General features: G+C 41.6%; 1 protein-coding gene and 1 long non-coding RNA gene across 6 annotated transcripts in view; one reads left to right on the top strand and one right to left on the bottom strand.

Annotated features, from left to right (window-relative positions):
• UNC5D (unc-5 netrin receptor D) overlaps positions 1–20,163 on the bottom strand; it is a 301,553-nt gene that overhangs the window by 116,196 nt on the left and 165,194 nt on the right. For all 4 annotated transcript variants that reach the window (XM_074981594.1, XM_074981597.1, XM_074981595.1 and 1 more), the window contains exons 3-4: positions 19,998–20,141; positions 13,502–13,605 (exon numbers count right to left, since the gene is read on the bottom strand). In XM_074981594.1, the coding sequence (XP_074837695.1) occupies positions 13,502–13,605; positions 19,998–20,141 (248 nt within the window). The remainder of the gene's footprint in view (positions 1–13,501; positions 13,606–19,997; positions 20,142–20,163) is intronic.
• The window catches only part of LOC142004150 (uncharacterized), a 233,621-nt gene that overhangs the window by 162,166 nt on the left and 51,292 nt on the right, over positions 1–20,163 (top strand). The window lies entirely within an intron of this gene.

Genomic DNA, 20,163 nt, shown 5'->3' with positions numbered 1-20,163 from the left:
GGGGCAGCACCTGAAATCGCTAAATTATCAGCCTTGCATATGGAATCATGTTCAATATCTTTGTGTGTTTTCTTCCTAAATGATGGTGCTGGTATGCGATCCAAAAGCCACCCTGCCCCACTGTGTTGCTTAGTTGAGTGAGCACCTGTGCAACAGGGAAATGCAAATGTCATACAGAAGATTTGGTGTGTGCCAATGCATGCTACTGTAACGGTGATTAGCATAGCAACAGAGTACTGAACACATCAGTTTCTGAGGGGAAATAGAAATGTTTCAACTATCTGCAAATGACTGACTGTTTTTGTGAGTAAATATAGCTTAAAGAAGTGTTGAATTAAATATTTATTAGCTGATAGTTATCCTTAGGGGTTATTTGCATAATATAGCCATACAAGACCGTACACAGCCCTTCTACTAACATATATGTAGTTCAAATACATTGTCATTGTATTCAGATGTAGTAAAAAGATAATCATTTATATCTTATGTACATTACAGTTATGTCTTCAGCCAAGGACAAAGCATCAAAAATACATATTTTATAATTAGGTGAGAGGCATCTTATCTTCATGGAAAATGCATACAATGCACCACCTAGAGCTAAATATTTCTCAAACTTTCAAAAACAGTATTATTTCAAGTGTGTGACTGCATTGTCAAATGTATATAGAAACTTCTTCCAAGTGTGACGAAAATCAGACTAAGTTTCTACCAATTATGGGATAATTTTTTTAAATTTATTTTATGATTTTTTTCAGATTGGACATCTGGTCACGTTTAAACATGATATTATATTGAAAAACTATACCTCCTCCAGCATCTACATCCATCCTGATAAGCCCCAGATATATTCCTAATATACGTGAGCAATTATTTTTTTCTAGATGATGGTTATTCATTAACGCCCCAAATGATGCCTGAGTAGGTAGACAACAAACATTAAAGGTTTTGTGATGGATGTTTTCAGCTAGGGGCACCTTTCTGCTCAATATCATTCCAGCTGTGTAAGCTACTTCTAGACAGCTGTCTGATGATAAATGGTCACCTTTTTTGGAAAGGACTCTCTCTGGGTCCTACCGGCTACTTACTAGCAGCATGACTTATGTATCTTCATCAAGAACTCGGACTTTTCTGCATAATGTAGTTGTAGGAACATTTTATGCCATCATTGCCTAAGTGATGTATTTTTTTTCTATATCTTGTATTCATTTGAATTAGTTTGAAGGCTGTGGTGTGCCAGCTCCAGCCTTCCTGGATGCTGGGATAGATTTCCTGCATCATTTTATCACTAACCTAGAACTGGCTGGGCTCAGCATGAAGGAAGGCTTCTCAGATAAAGGGTATTGTCAAAACAAAGCTTTCATAAATAGTGAGCAGTCCAACTGGATTACATCCAGAAGACCTGTTTCCAAACAGGCATGCACAGAAACCTTATTCCATGTGCCTGGATAGCACAAAGTCACTCCAGAAGATGGCTGTCCTAACAAGAGGAGAGAAGTTACAGGAAAACTCATTAGGACAGGACACTTGTTGCTGACTTCTGTTTTCTAGATACCGACCCTCTATTTCAACCTGCATTGTGCTTCATATGCTAGAGACAAATCTGGATCCTCAGCCACATTTCCCCTCTTATGAGCTTAGAGCCTTGGCTAATATTGAAAACACTGAGGGGGTCATTCAAGACTGGCCATATTTTAGCTTGCCCCCAGTAAGCGATGGAAAACATAGCTTAGACTAGGCAAAGGGTATAATGTAAAGGTTTGCTCAATTTACAATGCACAAGATATATTGTGTGACCAGTGCATGGACTTGCCCACCAGAGATACAAGGAAGCCATAATTAATTATAAAAATATAAAATACGACACAAACAGCCCAGCACATGCATCATAATAATACAATATAGTAAAATCCTCTTAAAAAAAGAAGGAAAGTATAACAGCACAGGTAAGCTCAGGGCACTGTTCAAGGACAACTTTATGAAGTGACTGGCAGACATTCATGCAAGGATATTGTGAGGCATGGGCTGACAAGGATATCCAGGAGTGGACTGTGAGAGGGGGTATTCCAGAGTGTAGAACTCAAGCACTTGTACTCTCAGGGTACATACAACAAGGGTAGAACTTCTGGAGGGGCAACTAGGGTGACAGAAAACAGATTCCAGCAGGATCTCCCCGAATATAGCCAGAGACTATGCCATTCAGGTCTTCCAAAGCCCAACAGAGACAGATTAATATCAGTTTTCTTTACACTGACTGACTGTTAAAGAAGAAATGATTTGACTTTGCCTACAGGATGCTTTAAGCTGCTACTTCTGCTCATCCCTTTGAAGCTGTCTTTTAAGTTAACTCCATGACAGGCTCCATGTGAGAAACAACAGAGGCTTCTAGCAAAAGGACTGAATTTGTGTTTGAATAATCCATTTGATGCCTCATGGGATCTCTTACCAATACATGCTGACAACCTACTGTTTCAGTGGGTCAGGACACTCACTTTCTCACTCTCCACCTGAATTTATGTTCACACACTGGCACTAGGTCAGCTTCCCGGATGGTTCTCATCAGTGCAATGGTAGCAAGGTCAGCTGTAAAAGCACTAGGACAGAAAATGCTCAGGCCTTTGGGTCAGAAGTCTCTCCTGGAACAGATAGTGTAGGTCACTGTTCCATGGAGTGTGACTGGACTGAAGTTCCTCCTGTCTCTGGGTGGCCACAAGGCACATCAGTGGGGAGCTTCAGTGAAAAGAGAATGAAAGTTTCATTTTCCCCCCACGTACAGCACACCAGGTCAATTAGGAGTAGTTCCACTGACTTCAGTAGGGATTAACAATCTAAGTGAGGGGAGAATCAGGACCACAGAGTGAACTGAGTCCCAGCTGGCAGCCTCAGACCACCTCCAGTAGATCCGGGATCCAAAAGTGTGTTGGATTTGCTGCCATAGTGTGCAACCATTGCAATATTGCAGGCACTCCAACTTAAATGAGGGCCCTACAGAACACAATCCCTAAACATATGTATGGGGAGACTCTGCTGTATGGATTGGAAGCCAGAACTGAGTTTTCCCTGAGCCAATTCAGAATCAACAGTGAAAGGAATAGTTCCTGTCCCACCACACTCATGCCAGCAGACAGTCTCTGTTATGTTTAAATCAACATTTGCCACAGCAGAGACTTATCAGATGTTCAGTCTTACACATACAAAAACAATAATCCAGCATTCAATTCTCATGGAAAACTTGCCTTGCCTTGGGTTGGGTACTTATGCCTGCCTCACAGCTGCTCATCAGCTTCATTTTACTTGCTGTGCCAGCATGAGAAGAGCATTTGTTTTAATTCTCCTAGTGAAGTGTCAACACACCAAGAATGCCCACAGAAATCCAGACAACCACCAAAAGGGGAGAGGCACAATTTGCCTCACCTTGTCCAGATTATGGGGGTAGACCTGTATGTCCAATTGGGAAGACAGAATGCTTACTGAAAGCCGAAAGCTAGGGACATCTTATTCCTGGAAACACATGTAATCACTTTCCAAAGGCAGTACGTTCTAGTGAGAGAGCTAAGCTGCTCCTGCACAGATGGTGTGTGGGCTTTTCTTGTCACATCTATAGGCAAAGGCATATGGTGATGGTAAACACCCATATCTACTGCTGAAGAATTGCGAATGTCTTCATATTCTCCTGGGGCCATCTAACCTATCTAAAATGAGAGGGTACTGGGTAATACAACATTGTTTTCTTACCAACTATTGCTGCATGAGCTTCTTAGTACTATTTAGAACTGGTGCATTCTATTGTGTCTCATATGCAAAGGACCAGTTTCATTCCATACGGTTTGCAATTGAGTTCTTGGGAAGAAATCACAAATTGAAAGAGATGCTCCTTCATATAATTTTTAAGTCCTAGCTGAGACAGGCAACAAACTTGCTGCTAAACGAATCAGGACAGTATATTATAGTGCATTTTGAAGCAACATTAAAATCCGGGCTGCCTCAGCAGGATTTGGAGCTCTTGATTCATCCCTGTGCAACATTAAAGCTGACTTACAGTACTGCAGTTCCTTATTTGTAGGCTTACCTGATTATTTTGTTTTACTAATGTGTAATTCAGCTTAAAGACTATTTCCTAACACTAAATCGTGAGTGCACACAGATCATCAACAATGCTACATTAGTTTCTTCTATTTGTAAATTAACTGGATACAAGCAAAGCACATATTTCAAATCTTTGGATCTGTTATCCTAAATTCTCCCCTTGGAAATTAACCTTTGAAGTATACTTTGTGATGGGGTGTGGTCACAGAAGACGCCTGGGGATGTTCCCGGGTGTGCTGATCCGGCCATTGATACCCACCTTCTTGCTCTCTGGGGCTCCCCACCACCCTATCCTGCTGAGCCAGATACTCTGATTCCAACCCCCTGTCCCCAGCCAAAGCACAGAGTTGGGGTTACCATCCCACTGCAAAGCAATGCAGACACTGATTAACCACAGCTCTGGGAGGATGTATTCTAGGGAATAGCACCCGGGAAATCAAACCCAAAAGGGATCAGAACTCCAAATAAATCCGGACCTCTCTATGTAAAAGGTTTGCAAAGAGTCTCATTAGGGAAGCCCCCTTTATCAATGAAAGCAAAAGATGTTCAGTGGTAGCCCTCCCCAGGTGGTAATAATTTACACAGGGCTTGATTTTTAAGCAAAACAGTAGGATTTAAGTGGCCTAAGTTTAAAAAAAAAAAAAGAAAGATCAAAGTAAATTACTGAATTAAAATAAAATGCGTAACAACTTCTATTCCACAACAAATCTAGTTGCATGTGTGATCTTACCCGAAAGAGTGGTTCTTATATGAGGTAAAAGCCTTAGGTCAGAAAAGGTCTTATCCTGACTTGGGTCTCCCATATACTATAAAGCTCTTTCTCCCTCTTAGCATGTGTCAGACAACTTCGAAGGGAGGCTAAAAACAAAGATGGAGGAGACTTCATGGCTCTCTTCATACCTTTCCCCTCTGGAGGGAATCCATTGTCCTCTTTGTGTAAACTGTACTCCAAGATGGAGATTGTCACCTGAGGAAGTCACCTGTCAATGGTCTTTTTAGGCAAACGAATAGCCAGAACTTATTATAATCACTTGGTTGCAAGCAGGGAGAAGGAAAGATGATGAAGAGAACAGTTCCCTATTTCCCAAAGCATCACATTGCAAGGCGGTGTGACAGACACCTATCAGGGATGGTCTAGAGACTCTAGACAGTGCTTGATCCTGCCATGAGGGCAGGGGACTGGACTTTATGACCTCTAGTTCTAGTGTTGTATGATCCTATGGATCTAACTTAGATTTTTTTCTACAAAATCATGACAGCAGCTGCCATAGGGAAACCCTGCTTTCCATGCCCTTTGTGGAATACAATCAGACATATGTGGCAGTTTGGGTCATTTGCAACAAGAATGCTTATTTTTTTAAACACCTCCACACTTGGCTCTAACTCTTCTTTGGCACTTTTACTTGCAGCAGAAATAATGTAATTATAGAGAGGAGGATTTATACTGTTGGCAATGGGCAGGCTCAAATGATTAACTAAACTGGATTTAAATTACAGTTTTAGTTGTAAAGCATTTGCTGTCTATTAAAGAGTGTTGCATGATCAGAAGTTTGAAAATATCAGTCGGTCACAGAAATAAAGAGATCAATAGATTATCTGGGGGACTAACTCAACCACACAACATGCTGGTTCATTGGAAAATTAACATTCCAGACTTTTTGCCTACTGGTATAGAACAATTAGAAGCTTATATAGGTGATTTGGCCAAATATACTTCTATGATTATAGGAAATATGAATGAAATCTCTTTTCTATGTTGTTCTCTATTGAGGTCCAGATCTATAAAGTTCCCTGGGGGAGAAAAGATGTCTGTACTAAAACTATACAATACTCTTAAAAATGATGATATGAGAAACTATGGAAATTTCTAACAACATAAAAGCCTAGCTCTTTCATAGATTATAAAGACAAAGGGGACCATGGTCATTAACTAGTTTGACCTCCAGCACAAAACCAGGCCACATAACTTTCCTGACTTTACTTCTGTATGACGTAAGGCATTTTTTTAAAAAGACATCTAGTCTTGACTAAAATTGCCAGCAATGGAGCTTGTCACAGCCCTTGTAAGCTTCTCCAGTGGTAAATTACCTGAACTTTGACAAAGGCATGCCACATTTTCACTTTGAATTTGTCTAGATTCAACTTTAAACCAGTGGATCTTATTGTACATTTGTCTGTTAGGTCAAAGAGTCTTCTGTTATGAAATATCTGTTCCCACATAGGTATTTAGGGACCTTAACCAATTTACCTCTTCACATTTCCTTTGATGAACTAAATAAATTGAACTCCTTGAGTCTCTCACAGTAGGCAGGTTTTACAATTGTTTAATCAGTCTCAAGAGTTCTCTAAATCCTCTCCAACTTTTCCACAGCTTTCTTAAATTGTTAACTCTAGAACTGGGCACAATGTCCCAGTAGCAGTCATCCGAGTGCCAAAAACACAAGCAAAATAACCTTCCTCATCCTATTCAATATTTCCGTTTCTATGTCCAAGGACAGCAATAGCTTTTTGGGCCGCAATATCACCAGGGAACTCAGAGCCAGCTGATTAACTGCAGCCCTCCAATTATTTTCCAGAGTCAATGCTACCCATTGCATGCTTAGTGATTTGTACAAACTACCTCGTGACACAGGGCCTAAACCAAAGTCTTGGGAAATCAGAAAATTGCTATGAAACACACTTGGTTTAAATGTACAGACCAACTTTTCTTAGATAGGAGAGTTTCATTGTTGCTGTTTGCTTTCTGAAAAAGTTTTTAGCCTATAGACTATTCATAGTTACTTCATAGTGAAAGACATTTTTTTTTAAAAATGACTAGTTAAGTTTCTTACTGTCTCTAGTCTCAGAGTACATTTATACAATGCTTCCTTTTCTTTAGAGTCCATTAGGTTTCTATAACCATGTTAGACATTCTAATCAAATACTAATTATTGAAAAGGTCACCATTGCTAGGTCCCAGATGCAAGGCCCATCCTCCATTAATCCTCCCTGCTGTAGCTACCTCCGATTAGATTAATGTACAACCTTTGTGTTGCAGTAACATTCTGGAAAGCATCATCCCACTCAAAGCCCATGAGCCTAAATGAATGAGTTCTCATGCATGATCTGCATGAAAGCTTAAACTGTTTACAAAAGAATTAGCAAGTTCTCTACAGCATGAGAGAAAAAGGTAACAGGCTCCCCAGGAGGAACTCGGTCTAACGCAGGGCAGCTTTATGAAACATTCAGTAGTAATATAAGAGCATCCCTCCAAGCCTGATATAATCCCACTGACTCCCACATTGCAGGTTCTGTTTAACAAATTACCCTTCTCACTCTCTTTGACTTCACACACATCTTCACATCCCTACCCCTCCGATCTTGTACTCATCTTTTCTGTTCCTCCATTCAACCTGCTGGTTCCAGAGCCTGCCACCCTGTGAAACAACCTTGTCCAATTAGAAATGCACACCTTCTTCTCTGCCCTGGTCCAAGTCACTGAACAAAGCACCAACTTTGTGGATTCTTTGGTACAACCTCTTTCCAAAATTGTGCATCCCCCCAAACCCATCACAAAGTAGGGGAGCGATTTTCTGAAGCATCCAGGGAAGTTGGGAACCTAACTCCCATTATCCTTTGCTGGGAGTTGGGTATCTTTTTGCCTTAGAAAATCCTCTCTTTCTCCTTCATATAAACAGCTTTAAGAGAAAAGATGATCAAAATTCAACCTCTGTTAATGGGTAATGCTGCCTATATAGATGACTCACCTATTGATTTATTTATTAATCCTATCTGAAATCCCCTCTATTTATTGAGCTCTGAGTGCTATGCAGTATCAGTGAGAGTGATGGGCAATCCCCAGCAGGCAGAAAGGATCAATTTATGAGCCTTTTTCCACATTTTGCAAGGAGCTCATTGCAGGTTCAGAACCATATGTAGCTCTTGTCATCATCACTTAGATGTTTAACTTGTCAAAAGGAACCTGCAAAACAAGAATGGGGAAGGAATATTTAAGGGTGGCAAGAAGGGGATTCAAGACAGAAGTGGAAGATGGAATTAAGAAAAGGGAAAATTAAGAATGAATCCTAAAGATGGATGCGAAGGACTTCCTGACAAGGAGAAGGCATTTTGGTTAGGAAATAATCAGAATCCCATCTTCTGCCTTCAAATCCCTTCTGAAAACTCTTGCTGTGCTATGCTGCCTGCAAAATAACTCAAGCCTGGATGGCAGGCACTGCACTTCAGCCACCTAACCATCTTTGTGCTTCCTCTTCCTGCTTTGTCCACCATTGCTGGGATATTGTATCAGTTCTGAAGCAGTAGACTCTATAGTAGCTGTTACATATGAATGTAAACCTGGGGTGGCCTCTAATATAAAGTAAGATTAGTGGAAAAGGGAGAACTAGCTTTCAAGCACACAACCACACACACTCAGACCCTCCTGTACTCGTATACTTACACAGGCAAACTCATACAGGTGAAGAGTTGCATAGGGACAGTGGAGGAAGCCAAGCCAGAGTGGGCCCAGTGTGTATGGTTGCAGTCATGAAACTGGGGTGGCAAGCTGACTGCATGACTTCCTTGTCAGCTTCCTCTCTTGTCTGTGTAGCACACAGGTGCAGTCAGTACCATCCATCCCAGGGAGAACAGCCATCCTGCCTCCCCAGAAAGCCAAGACTAACTCCTGCAGAAAGGTGATGGCTATGATGCCTACAGCTTTGCACTCATCTTATATGTTTCAGTCCACAGCTCTTGTCCTGTCCCTCTGCCCCAGGACTCTGTATGACCATGAGTCATCTGCAAAAAGCAGATGAGACTGTGATCTTCTCTTGATGGGGCCTCGTCCTCTTTCTTGGGTGGGTTCTTTCACAGGTCTTATATCCTATTATTCTCTGGCCATCAAGGTGCTGCTGGCAGCTGGTCATCCAGACAGGCTGGCTTCAGGGACTGATTCCTTTACATTCACTCTTCCTCACTCACACAAAGGAACAGCCAGGATTTCTTACAGACTAATGGTATCTATAAACAATTTCTTACTAACTTATAATACTAAATATAGAGACTTAGCAGCGACTATAAAACACAGCTTACAGAAAGTAACAGAACTAAAACCCAGCAACTTCCTTACTTCCACAGGATTCCAACCCCTGCCTGGGTTTCCTGAGGCTGCCTTAAGGTTCCACCCCTTCCCTGCTGTGGGGCAGGCAGGGATTCTGGCTCTGACACCATACTCTTGTGTGGCAGGATCCAGCTCCAGCTCTCATGCTGCAGTGGAGTGGAGGGGCACTCCAGCTCTCTGGTTCCATGCTTTCACAGGGCAGGCTCCAGCTCTGGCACCACACTGCAAAGGGAACTGGCAGGATCCTGCACCAGCCTCAGCTCCAGTCCCAGCACAGTATTCTCATCCTGGAACATATGTGCTTCTGCCGGAACAGATGTTGCCAGATGAGAATGTACTGGATTTGAGAGGTGCAACCTGTGTGAATAAATAATAGCCTTCCACATCAACACACTGGAGTCTGGCAACTGTTCAAACTTTGGAAACTATTTCAGGGACCAGTCCTGCATAGGCAGGGAGATAAAAATCACAAGGATTGCAGTCACAGTTGACCAAATAGGAGCTATCAAAATTTGATGTAATAGGTTGTTACCCTTCTCTGAGTCCAATCCTCAGTGCTTAAATAGGAACCTGCCACCAAAACATGGCTTTTCAATCATGTAAACCCTATCAATGGGCTGAATCTCCAACACTGTCCAGGAAGATCTGGTTGCTTCTTAATGGCTTCCTATTCCAAGTGCTGAACAGCCTTGGCTCTTGTTAATACATGAGCATTATTCGGAATAATAATGATTATTTGTATTTCTATAGTGCCCAGGAGCCCCAATAATGGACCAGAAGCTCAGAAAACACATTTTCTGCCACAAAGAACTAATGAGTTTACAGCCACAAGTGCTATCGTCTCAGACCATGAGCTGTCATTTACTTGAATTTGTTACTAGGTTTCCAAAGGCACTGGATTCTTCTGAGTAGGCTGCTTTCCTTCATGTTAATAGAATTAACCTTACACAAAGAGCCCTTATGAGAAGTTTTATTGTCCAAAGCAATTTTGACCTGTTAAGATTTACTGGCTTTATTAGGAGCAATAACCGTTTTACAACCAACATCAGTAAAGCAGGGTTTATTGAGAGCTCTAAGAATTTAATGTGCGGAAAAACATTAAACTGTTCGCTTTTCATCTGACTTAATTCCTAACTTTTTATGAAAGAGAGATTTTCCCATTCAATGGGGGAGTGCAAAGCAGCACAATTTGGAATAATGAATTACTCTGAAAATAAATAGGTTTTGTCTTAATAATGATGAATATGGAATGGTGAAATGGTTATCTTTAGTGAGTACTATTCCCATAAGATAAAAGTAAATAAAAATGAGAAATCCATGCAAACTAGTAGTGTAACATTAAATATCCTGCATCAACCTGTTCTGAAGTTATAGTGGTGTGGCCAACTCTTGCAATTTTCTTGAGAGTCTCACACAGGCCTGCTGAACGGGGAGAGGGGACCAAGGTGTGGTGTTTCAAAGGGGCCCGGAGCTCTGGGCTTCTTTCAGTTGTCACTGCAGCACTTCAGTGCAAGGCTGAGGGGGAAGGTGGGGCAAGGCCATGGTTTGGGCAGTACTGCCTCAGAACAGGGGGATGGGCTAGATGACCTTTTGCAGTCCCTTCCAGCCCCACATCTCTTTGGTTTTATGATTTAGTTTCAACTTGTCACTTTAAATTAAAGGCCTGGGGATGGGGGAATGCCTACCCCAAAAGCTCCAAATGCCATAACAAAAATACAAAAACTGCAACACTGAAAAAGACCAGCAACATTAAATTCTAATGTACAAGTAAATGACCTGGGCAACAGCAATGACACTACCAAATCCTTCTGCTAAGATTCACCATTTCTGGATGGGTTCAAAGCAGATTTACTCTCCCTTCTCCATTCTACACTGCTGATAGATAAAAAACACCCCCAACATCAAAAGCCTTATCCCACTCTATGCCTCAGAGGATTTTTTTTTCTTTTAAAGATATGTTCATCCATGCCTTTAAGTGCTACAACAGAAACCTGCTATTTAGATGTGAATTCAATTTTGGTAACAAATGTTGCTATGTAGTTAAAGGGTCAAAAAAGAACATGCTGATTTCATGCAGTACCCCATTAATGTTGTAACAATATAAACAGTATTGTGTGAAAATCCACTGACATTACATCAGGGACATATTTGCCCCCCCCCCATTTGCTTTTGAAGACAGCAATAGCATAAAACGAATAACTAAGTACTGAAAATTCTCACTCTTTCCAGGGCAGGATATGTATTTTCAAGTGGAAATGCACAAATAGTTCTCAATTCCTCAATAAAATTCAAAACATGTTGGCTCTGAATCACCATAATTTCTTACCCCCTTTCTTTCACATGACTGAACTCCAACAGTGAAAATGGTTTTGACTGCTTAGCTATCTGCAACTGGAAATAGCCAAATTTATATAATTGTTCAGTTTAGCACACCATGCTTGTTAGGTTGGATACTACTCATTTACCCAGTGGGGTAAAATTTCTTGCTTTTGTTTCCAAAGAAAATGCCTGACATTTGTATAATTTTTCACTTACCAACTTTTTGCTCACTCTGAACATGTGTGTTTGGAGAATTAATGGCAAAACCAAGTTTCTCAAGGATAGTGAACTGAGATGCCACAGAGGTAGCTGTGGTAGCAGACATTCTTTTGAGAAGTGAGAACTAGATGTGTAGATGCATATTCTGCTCCTCTTTCCCCTTATTTCTAAACCAGCCGGCAATATCTTTTAATTTGTATCCCAATTTGCATCATTTGTCAACTCTGCCCAGCATGTTTCCCACCTAACTCAGAAACTGTGTGTTTTCTTTCTTTGCAGTTTATTGTCCCTGCTTCTTTTGTCCCTTCAATTAGTAAATATTGTAGTGATCTGAACTGAGATGAGACACAAATCACTTCTGGATGATGCGTGTTTCTCTGTTTATCAAAGGGTGCTATTTGGCAGCATGAAAGACACAGCTCTGGCATTTTGGAGAATACATACAGCACAGTACAACAAAGGTTGGCCCATGAGCCCAAAGGCGGTCAGATAGCTTGCTGGTACTGTAACTCTCACAGAGGGTTGACGGCACCATCAATTTGCCTCAGGGGCGAGCAAACTTTTTATGTTGGCAGGGATGGCCTAAGGGTTGTCCCCAGTCATTTGGGGCAGCAGGCCTCCGGGTCATGTGCACCGTTCAGGGGTCGAGGGGGAGGTCCCAATAGCCATCACCACAGTGAGTGGGGGGAAGATGGTTTATCTGATGTCCTCAGGCCAAAGAGGGGAAGGCCTAAGCAGCCTCCCCCGACTGCCATTTCAACATTTTTAATGAGATGGATGAGCCTGAGACCTAGCAGCTGATTGTGCTGCAACCCTCCCCACTCATGAAATGTCATGCCTCCCCAAGGGGAGCTGCCCCCCCCCCACCCACTTTGCACACCTCTAATTTATATAGCTGGTCTTTACGGATGACTTGAGGGGCCTTCCACCCCTTGGGTGGTGCTGAACGTCCTGCTATTTGGAAAGGGACGTCGTTCCATCTACAGCACAACAGCACTCCAAATAGCTACCTTGAGCATTTCACTAGGCATCATTTAGTTAGGCAATTGCTTTACATGGGGAACTACATGCTCCTTCCTCTGTACCAGGAAGCAGAGAAAGGAACACGTTCAACACCTAAGCCAAAATCATCCTTATATTCAATTCATTGAGCTCAACAGAGCTACGTCAGAGTTTATATGTAAAGCCTCTATTGTGCCTCAGGTATTTTGAAGACAGGTCTGTCTACAGCCCTACTGGATGATGCACACATGCAAGAGGGACTGGATAAAAGCAATGAGACTGAACAGTGATATATTGTATGAATCTTTCTTTCCCATTCCCCAATTAAACACGATTTTAGCTCCTCACCTTAAAATAAAAACAAGCTTGGGTTAAAGGAAAGGAAAAGTTTTTTTGTTTATTTGAACATCCTGGCCAAAATTTCCTGCATTAATTATTCTTCAGTGAAAAACCAAAACAAACATTTTCCATTTATAAAACACATTTCATGTATGAAAAAAGAAACAAACTTGAGGTAAAAATGTTCAGTTTTCAGGTTTCTGTTTTCAAGCAAAGTAATTTAATGGGAAATGGTTATTCATCGAAAACAAAAGCAATTACTGGAAAAAAAAATTATGATGAATTTTATGGTTTTAACATTTGAAGAGGCTTAGAATAGAGTACTGTCATGACACTGGATTTTTAAAAACACCCAGAATGGACTCTACTTGGCATCTTCTCATTTCCCCACAAAATACATCCAGGCCCAAAAGGACCAAAATCAGTCTCATCTCTCACCTCAGCTGCAGGTACTCCCTCTGGTGGCCGACAGTGCAGAACAATCATCCCTTCAATTGGAACCTCCTTTCCTTGTGGGTCTTGCTCAAAGTTTTTCCGTAAATCTGCAAAGAGGCGCATGAGGATGTTACATCTCCAATGTGCTTTACTCAAGCTAGTGTAAAGGTCAAGTGCAAGGTTCATATCTGCCAAAACAGACACCATTCCATGCTGTCCGATAACCAGATGAATGAGTTAGAACTTTAGCAGTATTGATAAAGGGCTGGAGGGTAAATATGGGGACTGGCAGGTTTTGAAGAACTGTTTTAAGCCAGCATGGACTTTGTTTGGATCTGGCTGCAGCTGTGCTTAGGCACCAGGAAAGGTGAGGGAGCAGCAAAGATGATACACCAGTAAACCATGCAATACAAAATGAAGTGGAAAATAAAACACCCACACAACCTGCCTCCAACAGCCAATCAAATATGAACGACCAGGAAAGAAAAGTGACCTGATGACTGCACAGAAGGATTCTACTTAAGTGCAAATTAGAATCACCATAATGGATGAAATTCACTCAGTACAGAGGGGCCACCAAAGGGTCACTGAAGCCCCACTCATATCACATGCTGATTACATAAGTGGTGCTGAACCTCTGCACCCCATTTCTACATCCCCATATGCGTACGTGGTGATTTAATAATCTTTTCTTTAAATAGGGTTTTGGCCTTTCTTAGCACTGAGGTCTGGCTCCACAAAGGCAAATCCTGATTCTTTTTCTACAAGCACAGAGACTGAAAAGCTCCCATGCAAAAGGAATGTCTGCAGAGGGGTGCACACCACTGGGACAGGTATGTGGGATTCCTCCTAGGGTTATCGTTTAGGTCTGGCTGAAGGGAAGGCAGACATGGCCAGTGGAGCTGGCTGCAGACTTCCTGGTGAGGGTAGAGTTGCAGCCATCACTTCTCCACATCCTTGGGAAAGGAGATTTCTACCTCTTCCCCAAGAAGATCCCCAGGTTACAAGTAAACCTCCACCTGCATAAATCCTCTAGGCTCCTTCCTGACCTCTTTTCACAAAGTCAACATGCTTGCACTGCAAAGGATACTCAATTAGAATGGAGCAGCATCCTCAAACAGTTCCATTGCTGATGTTCAGCCTAGGGAAAGACTCCCTTTACCCACAGAGACCCCTGTGTCAGAGTCTGGATATACCCAGTTAAGAGACAACACAATCCTTGCAGCCGTGCAAGCACAAGAGACTAAACGTTATTTACAGCACATGCTCCACATGAGGATGTCTCCCTTAGACAAAATTGCTTTCTTTAAACCGAGTGCCTCAAATTCTGCAAGCTGGATTTATTGATTTAATTTTCGCCAGTGCTTACAACTTCATGAGATACATTCCCTCTTAAGCAATGGAGGCCCTAAATCCGTTACACTTGTATACATTTCAGAAATATATTGAAATTTATTTTAGCAAGTCAGCCACTCACTGGAGTAAGATGCAAATATAACATTTATGATTCCCTTTTAACGTTGTTGTTTTCCATGTAAGAATATTGATTACCTATTTAGAGAGTTGTTCATTAATACTTAGAATACAAAGGTGCCCACAAGGGCTTTTATTGGTAGAGAAATGGGAGTAGGATGCATCATTTTGTTTTTTCCACCTTCCATGTTGCTCTACAAAAATAGCTACCTGCTATTTCAGAGAATTATAAAATTAAATTACAATTCAGAAAAATCACAGGTTCTGAGTGCATGAAAAGTCCCCACATAAGCTGGTGTAACAAGAAATAACTGTGCACCAGATCTGAAATGCAATATTAGTGCTTTCTGCACTATCACGAATCAGAGATGTATGTTCTCATCAGTGGTCCCCTTGGAGATACTCCTTGAGTCCAAAATCCATGCTCCAAATTAAGCAACTGGGCTGCTCATCAGAGACAGCCTAACACAGGTCCAGGACAAAGTTCGTTCCTGAAAACTGACGAGAGGGGTTTGGGGGAGTTATTAAAGAAGCTTAGCAACAGACTATTAATTTTGCTCTCCTAAACTATGCTCAAAGTCCCAGCATCTTTGATGCTCTATATTCTGGGCAGTACAATAGTGCTGTTCATCCCACCTCCACAAAAACTCTTGTGGAAGAAAAGTCATCACAGCAAACAGGTCAGTGAAGAAACATTGTTCTCAGGTGCAGAGCTCTGCTGTGGTCAGTGTGTTATAGGACACAGAAAAGCATGATCCAGAATGTGTATCAGATTTGCAAAACACAAGCTGCCCCTCCCTAGTTCATCATCGTCAGGACCTGACCTGTCCCAAACGTGAAAAATTGTCATAGCAGGGGAGGTCCTCTGCCACAGGCCCCAAGTGCATGCGTTGGCCCAGTTATCCTTCCCCTGCCTCCCCCACACTCCGACACCTTTTTGACCACCTGTTGTGTCCTGGGTGGACAAGGCATGTTATGGGGATCCCTGTAGTCCCAGCCTGTGCTGCTGCAGGGCTCTGGCCCCATGCTGCTGGGGAAGCTCCAGCCTCAGCCCCTATGCTGCTGCCATGGCGTTCCGCTCTGCACATGTGCAGAGATCCAGCACCATGCTCCTCGGGGCTGCAGTGGGGCTCTGGTCTGCTCTGTGCATGGGGTTCCAGTCCTGGCCCACTCCACCATGAGGGCTCCAGCCTCAGTCCTGCGCTCTTGGGTCTCTGATCTGCTCTGCTCCCCTGCAGTTCCAGCCCTGATCTGGACTCCCCTGGGCTGCAGTGGGGCTCTGACTTTGGCTTCCCAGGGGTGTGGCCCTGGGCCTCTCTGGGGCTCAACTTTAGCCTCTGACAGGCTCCAGCTTCCTCCACAGCCCCCAGCTGCCACTACTAGGTCTCTGGCCTTTCCCCCCTTGCTGCTGTATACTACAACAGGGCTGTGGCCCCACGCTGGCCTTCCACTCCCAGGCTCTCTGGTTCAGGAGTATCTGTGTTCCTGCCAGACCCCCTGGATGTTGCCAGACCAGAGAATTCCAATTTTTGGAGGTGCAACCTGTACATGGAATTACTTCTGAGAGATAGGTATGCATTGTACAGGTGATCAGAGACCACTGTGACTGGCATTATATTAAAAAAAAAACAACAAGATGGCTAAACCAATCCATCCATTTCAGTTCATTCCTTGTGCTCTTTTCACTCTGCCATGTTAGGGTGAGAAAAAAAATCATGGCACAGAGCAAAGTCAATGAAAATTCAATCCAGAATAATAGTCTTTTGCAGCTCAGCAATATGGGCGAATTATCAACTCATTCAATGTTATGACAGTTAATGCAGTGAAATAAAAATTGAATGTACACATTCAAATTAAATCAGCCAATGAAAAAATCAGTCACTTATAAAAATTAGGGGGTTGGTATGTTTTAATATTAGTTTGCTCAATTGTTTCATTTAAATTGGTGCTGCCAAAGAAGAATAATTGTAGATGCAAACTCAAAAACAATCTTCATCTGAGCCAAAAACGGAATTTGCAGTTAAGGCAAACTTTCAATGTCTTTGTGGTCATTTGAATTTATGATGGTCATATAATTATACAGGACTTTTATAGGCTTTAGACCAGAGAAATACTGTACCCGTTTCTCAGGTGGGTAAGCAGAAGCATGGAAAGGAAATCTAGTTTGATGTTATCCTGTCACACAAAAACTAAGATGGGAACAGAATCTAGTTCTCTCCCCCAATCCCCTAAAAAAACTCTAACATATTGAGACCAACTGTCTTGTGGCCTACTGACATGAAGCAGGGCCACCCTTGCAGCCAATTCTCTAGCTTAGGTTGCCCATTGCTGACATTTTTTGCCTAATAATATTTGCTTAATAACCAGAACTAATGATTTAAAAAAGAAAAGATAAACCGAGACCACACAAAGGTTAGAGGAAATATATTCTTGCATCCTCAACTAACAGAAACACTAAAAAAAACAGAGCTCAGATCTCTTCATGAGAAAAATGCACCAGATGTAATTGTAAAGCAAAAAATCAGATGAAGCTTTGAATTCATCTAGTCTCATAACACTCATGTTAGGGTATTATCATTTTGGCCGCTTGATTTTGATGTTCCTCCTCCTTGTAATCCTGCTTATTGTGTTTCCTGGTTACTCCTGCATCAAGATAATGATCTGTTGATTGTGAGTGATAACACTGCAGTGTTGCAATTCTTACACAAGGAGCAGAGATGGACTGAGACAAAAATAGCTCCCCTGCCTGAGGAAAACTACTGTCCCTTCTCCCCAGTATTTTACAAACACTGGCACGATGCAACTTGCCCTGTAGCTACGTTTCTTCTATATTGTTTGGGTGGTTACGACAATTCATCTCTAATCTATGGCACAGTGGCTGCCATTAAAGGAAATTGACATTTTTCAGCCCAGATGAACTCTATCTTCAAAAATACAGCCTCTCTATATATTTATTACAAAAATAATGGCAGTGTGCACACTAACTTGGCAAACAGTGATTTTTCAGTGGTGACAACTCTAACTACACTGACTTTAATGGAGTAATAGTAGGGATGAATCAGGAATGAATTTAATCTTCAACGCATCATTACTGGCCTAGTCTGGAAAGAAATATATTCTAAACATGTTCTTTACTTTGCTTCTCTCCATACTGGGGTACCTTTTAAACCCACCTGAGCACAAGCGGCTGGCATACAGAGTTTAAATTACAGCAGCGACTCGGAAAACAGTTAAATGTTTTTCTTGAAAAATACTGGAAGCACAGTAGAACCTCAGAATTATGAGAACCCTGGCGACGGACATTGCTTGAAACTCCCAATATTTGCAACTCTGAAGAAAATGTTATGGTTATTTTTTAAAAGTGAACATGGACTTAATACCTTTTTAAACTTTGGTATGCAGAAGAAAAATACTGCTTTCAACCATCCTAAATTAAATGAAACAAGCAAAGAAACAGGTCCACTATCTTGCCAAATCTTTCTTTTCAAACTTTTAATTTTTTGTAGTAGTTTCCACAGAGAGAGGAGTATCTGCTGTCACCTTCTGATTGTGTATTTCTGGTTCCAAGTCACGTATGTGGGCGACTAAGCCTGTTTGTAACTCTAGTGATCATAACTCAGAGATTCTACTGTATTTAACATGTTAATAAAACAGTCCAATTTTTTTTTGATCAGCTCTAATAGGTTACACACTTCTAGAACACATATTCACAACCATGGCACTATCTCTATGCCTAGAGTAGTAATTTACAGTAGTGCTGCTCAAGATGAAGATGGTTATATTATGATACAACAAGTTTTGATCCTCTGCATGGTCTCCTCTAATTAGGGGAGAACACGATGTGCTTGCCACACTTTTTTTTTTTTTTTTAAGTACAGTAAATGTTGTCACCTTGGGAGATGTCGCCTAGTATTCCAAGCCACTGGAAAATGTGAAGAAGGAGAAAGTTATCATCTGAATTAGTTCTATACAAATATAGGAATAAGTCCAAGCCACCCAATAGAGATACAACAGTAGCTATGTGACAAGTCTCAGAAGGTTAGCCATATTAGTCTATAATCGTAAAAACAATCAGGAGTCCTGTAACACCTCGGAGACTTAACAGATTTCTTTGGGTGTAAACGTTTTTGGGTAATAACCACTCCATCAGATGCATGGAGCAGATATGTGATTAGCTGGCAGTTATAGCAGAAAGATAGCCCAGTTCACAGGTGACATGAATAAGCTCTTAGCTAGACTTACCTGACCTTTTCTTCAATGGCTCTTTTATTGTCTTAAAAAGGAAGATTTCCTTTTATTTATGTATTGTAAATAACATGTTTATTCCCATAGGGAAAAAATCTCTTCGTTTCAAGGACTCTGAAATGTCTGGCAGGCCATTCACTAGTCTTGGTTTTAACAGGGATATTTTTATCCCTTGCCTGAGCTTTTTCTTGTCACTTGGTTTGTTTTCAGCTGTGTAACTAAAAAAATTACCCCATTTTTGTGTTCTCATCCTACTTTCCCCCCCATCAGCCTACACAATCAATGATCTGTTTCAATATTCAAAAGCAGATTTCAACTAGAAGAACACAAAAGCCTCTAATGTCTTCTTGATTTTTTTTCTTGAAAAACGTAGCAGTCATACATTGTTAAGTGCTTCTGCAGATGTCTTTAGACCCTTGTCATCAGCACGGAGCAACAGGGCACATTCCAGCAGGTTTTCAATTTGCATTAACATTTCTTTTTGCATTGCATTGTTATGACACCTGTGTGCATGCAATCCAAGCATATTCTCTCAGAGAAACAGACTTGTTGAGTGCACTTCAAAGAAAATCATCAACCAACATTAAAATAAAATGGAGCTCCTACACAAGCAACATCAGAACAAATATGGCACATTCTCCCTGATGTTCCTGTAATATTTCACAGGGAGTGCTAGAAATGACAGTAGAGCTTTCTCAGTGCTCAGTTACCTTTAACGCTACTGAACAGCTTGCTTCTACCCTTTGCAAAAGCCTGAATAGCCCACACTCATTTTACTTACAAGCTATGCGGACTGATGCCTTCCTGCTTTTTGAGGTCCCTAAATGGCTCCATGCGACACACTGACACCAGTAATCCTCTGGCCCATGAAAATCCTCAACTTGCTGCCTTGTCACGTTGATGAATACCTCTCGAACCTTCAGACCTGAATGGAAAAGATACAGGAA

Source organism: Carettochelys insculpta, chromosome 31 (genome assembly GCF_033958435.1).
Source record: "Carettochelys insculpta isolate YL-2023 chromosome 31, ASM3395843v1, whole genome shotgun sequence".
In the NCBI taxonomy this organism is placed as follows: domain Eukaryota; kingdom Metazoa; phylum Chordata; order Testudines; family Carettochelyidae; genus Carettochelys; species Carettochelys insculpta.
Note: the sequence above shows the minus strand (reverse complement) of the source record. Positions and strands in the feature narration are given on the sequence as shown.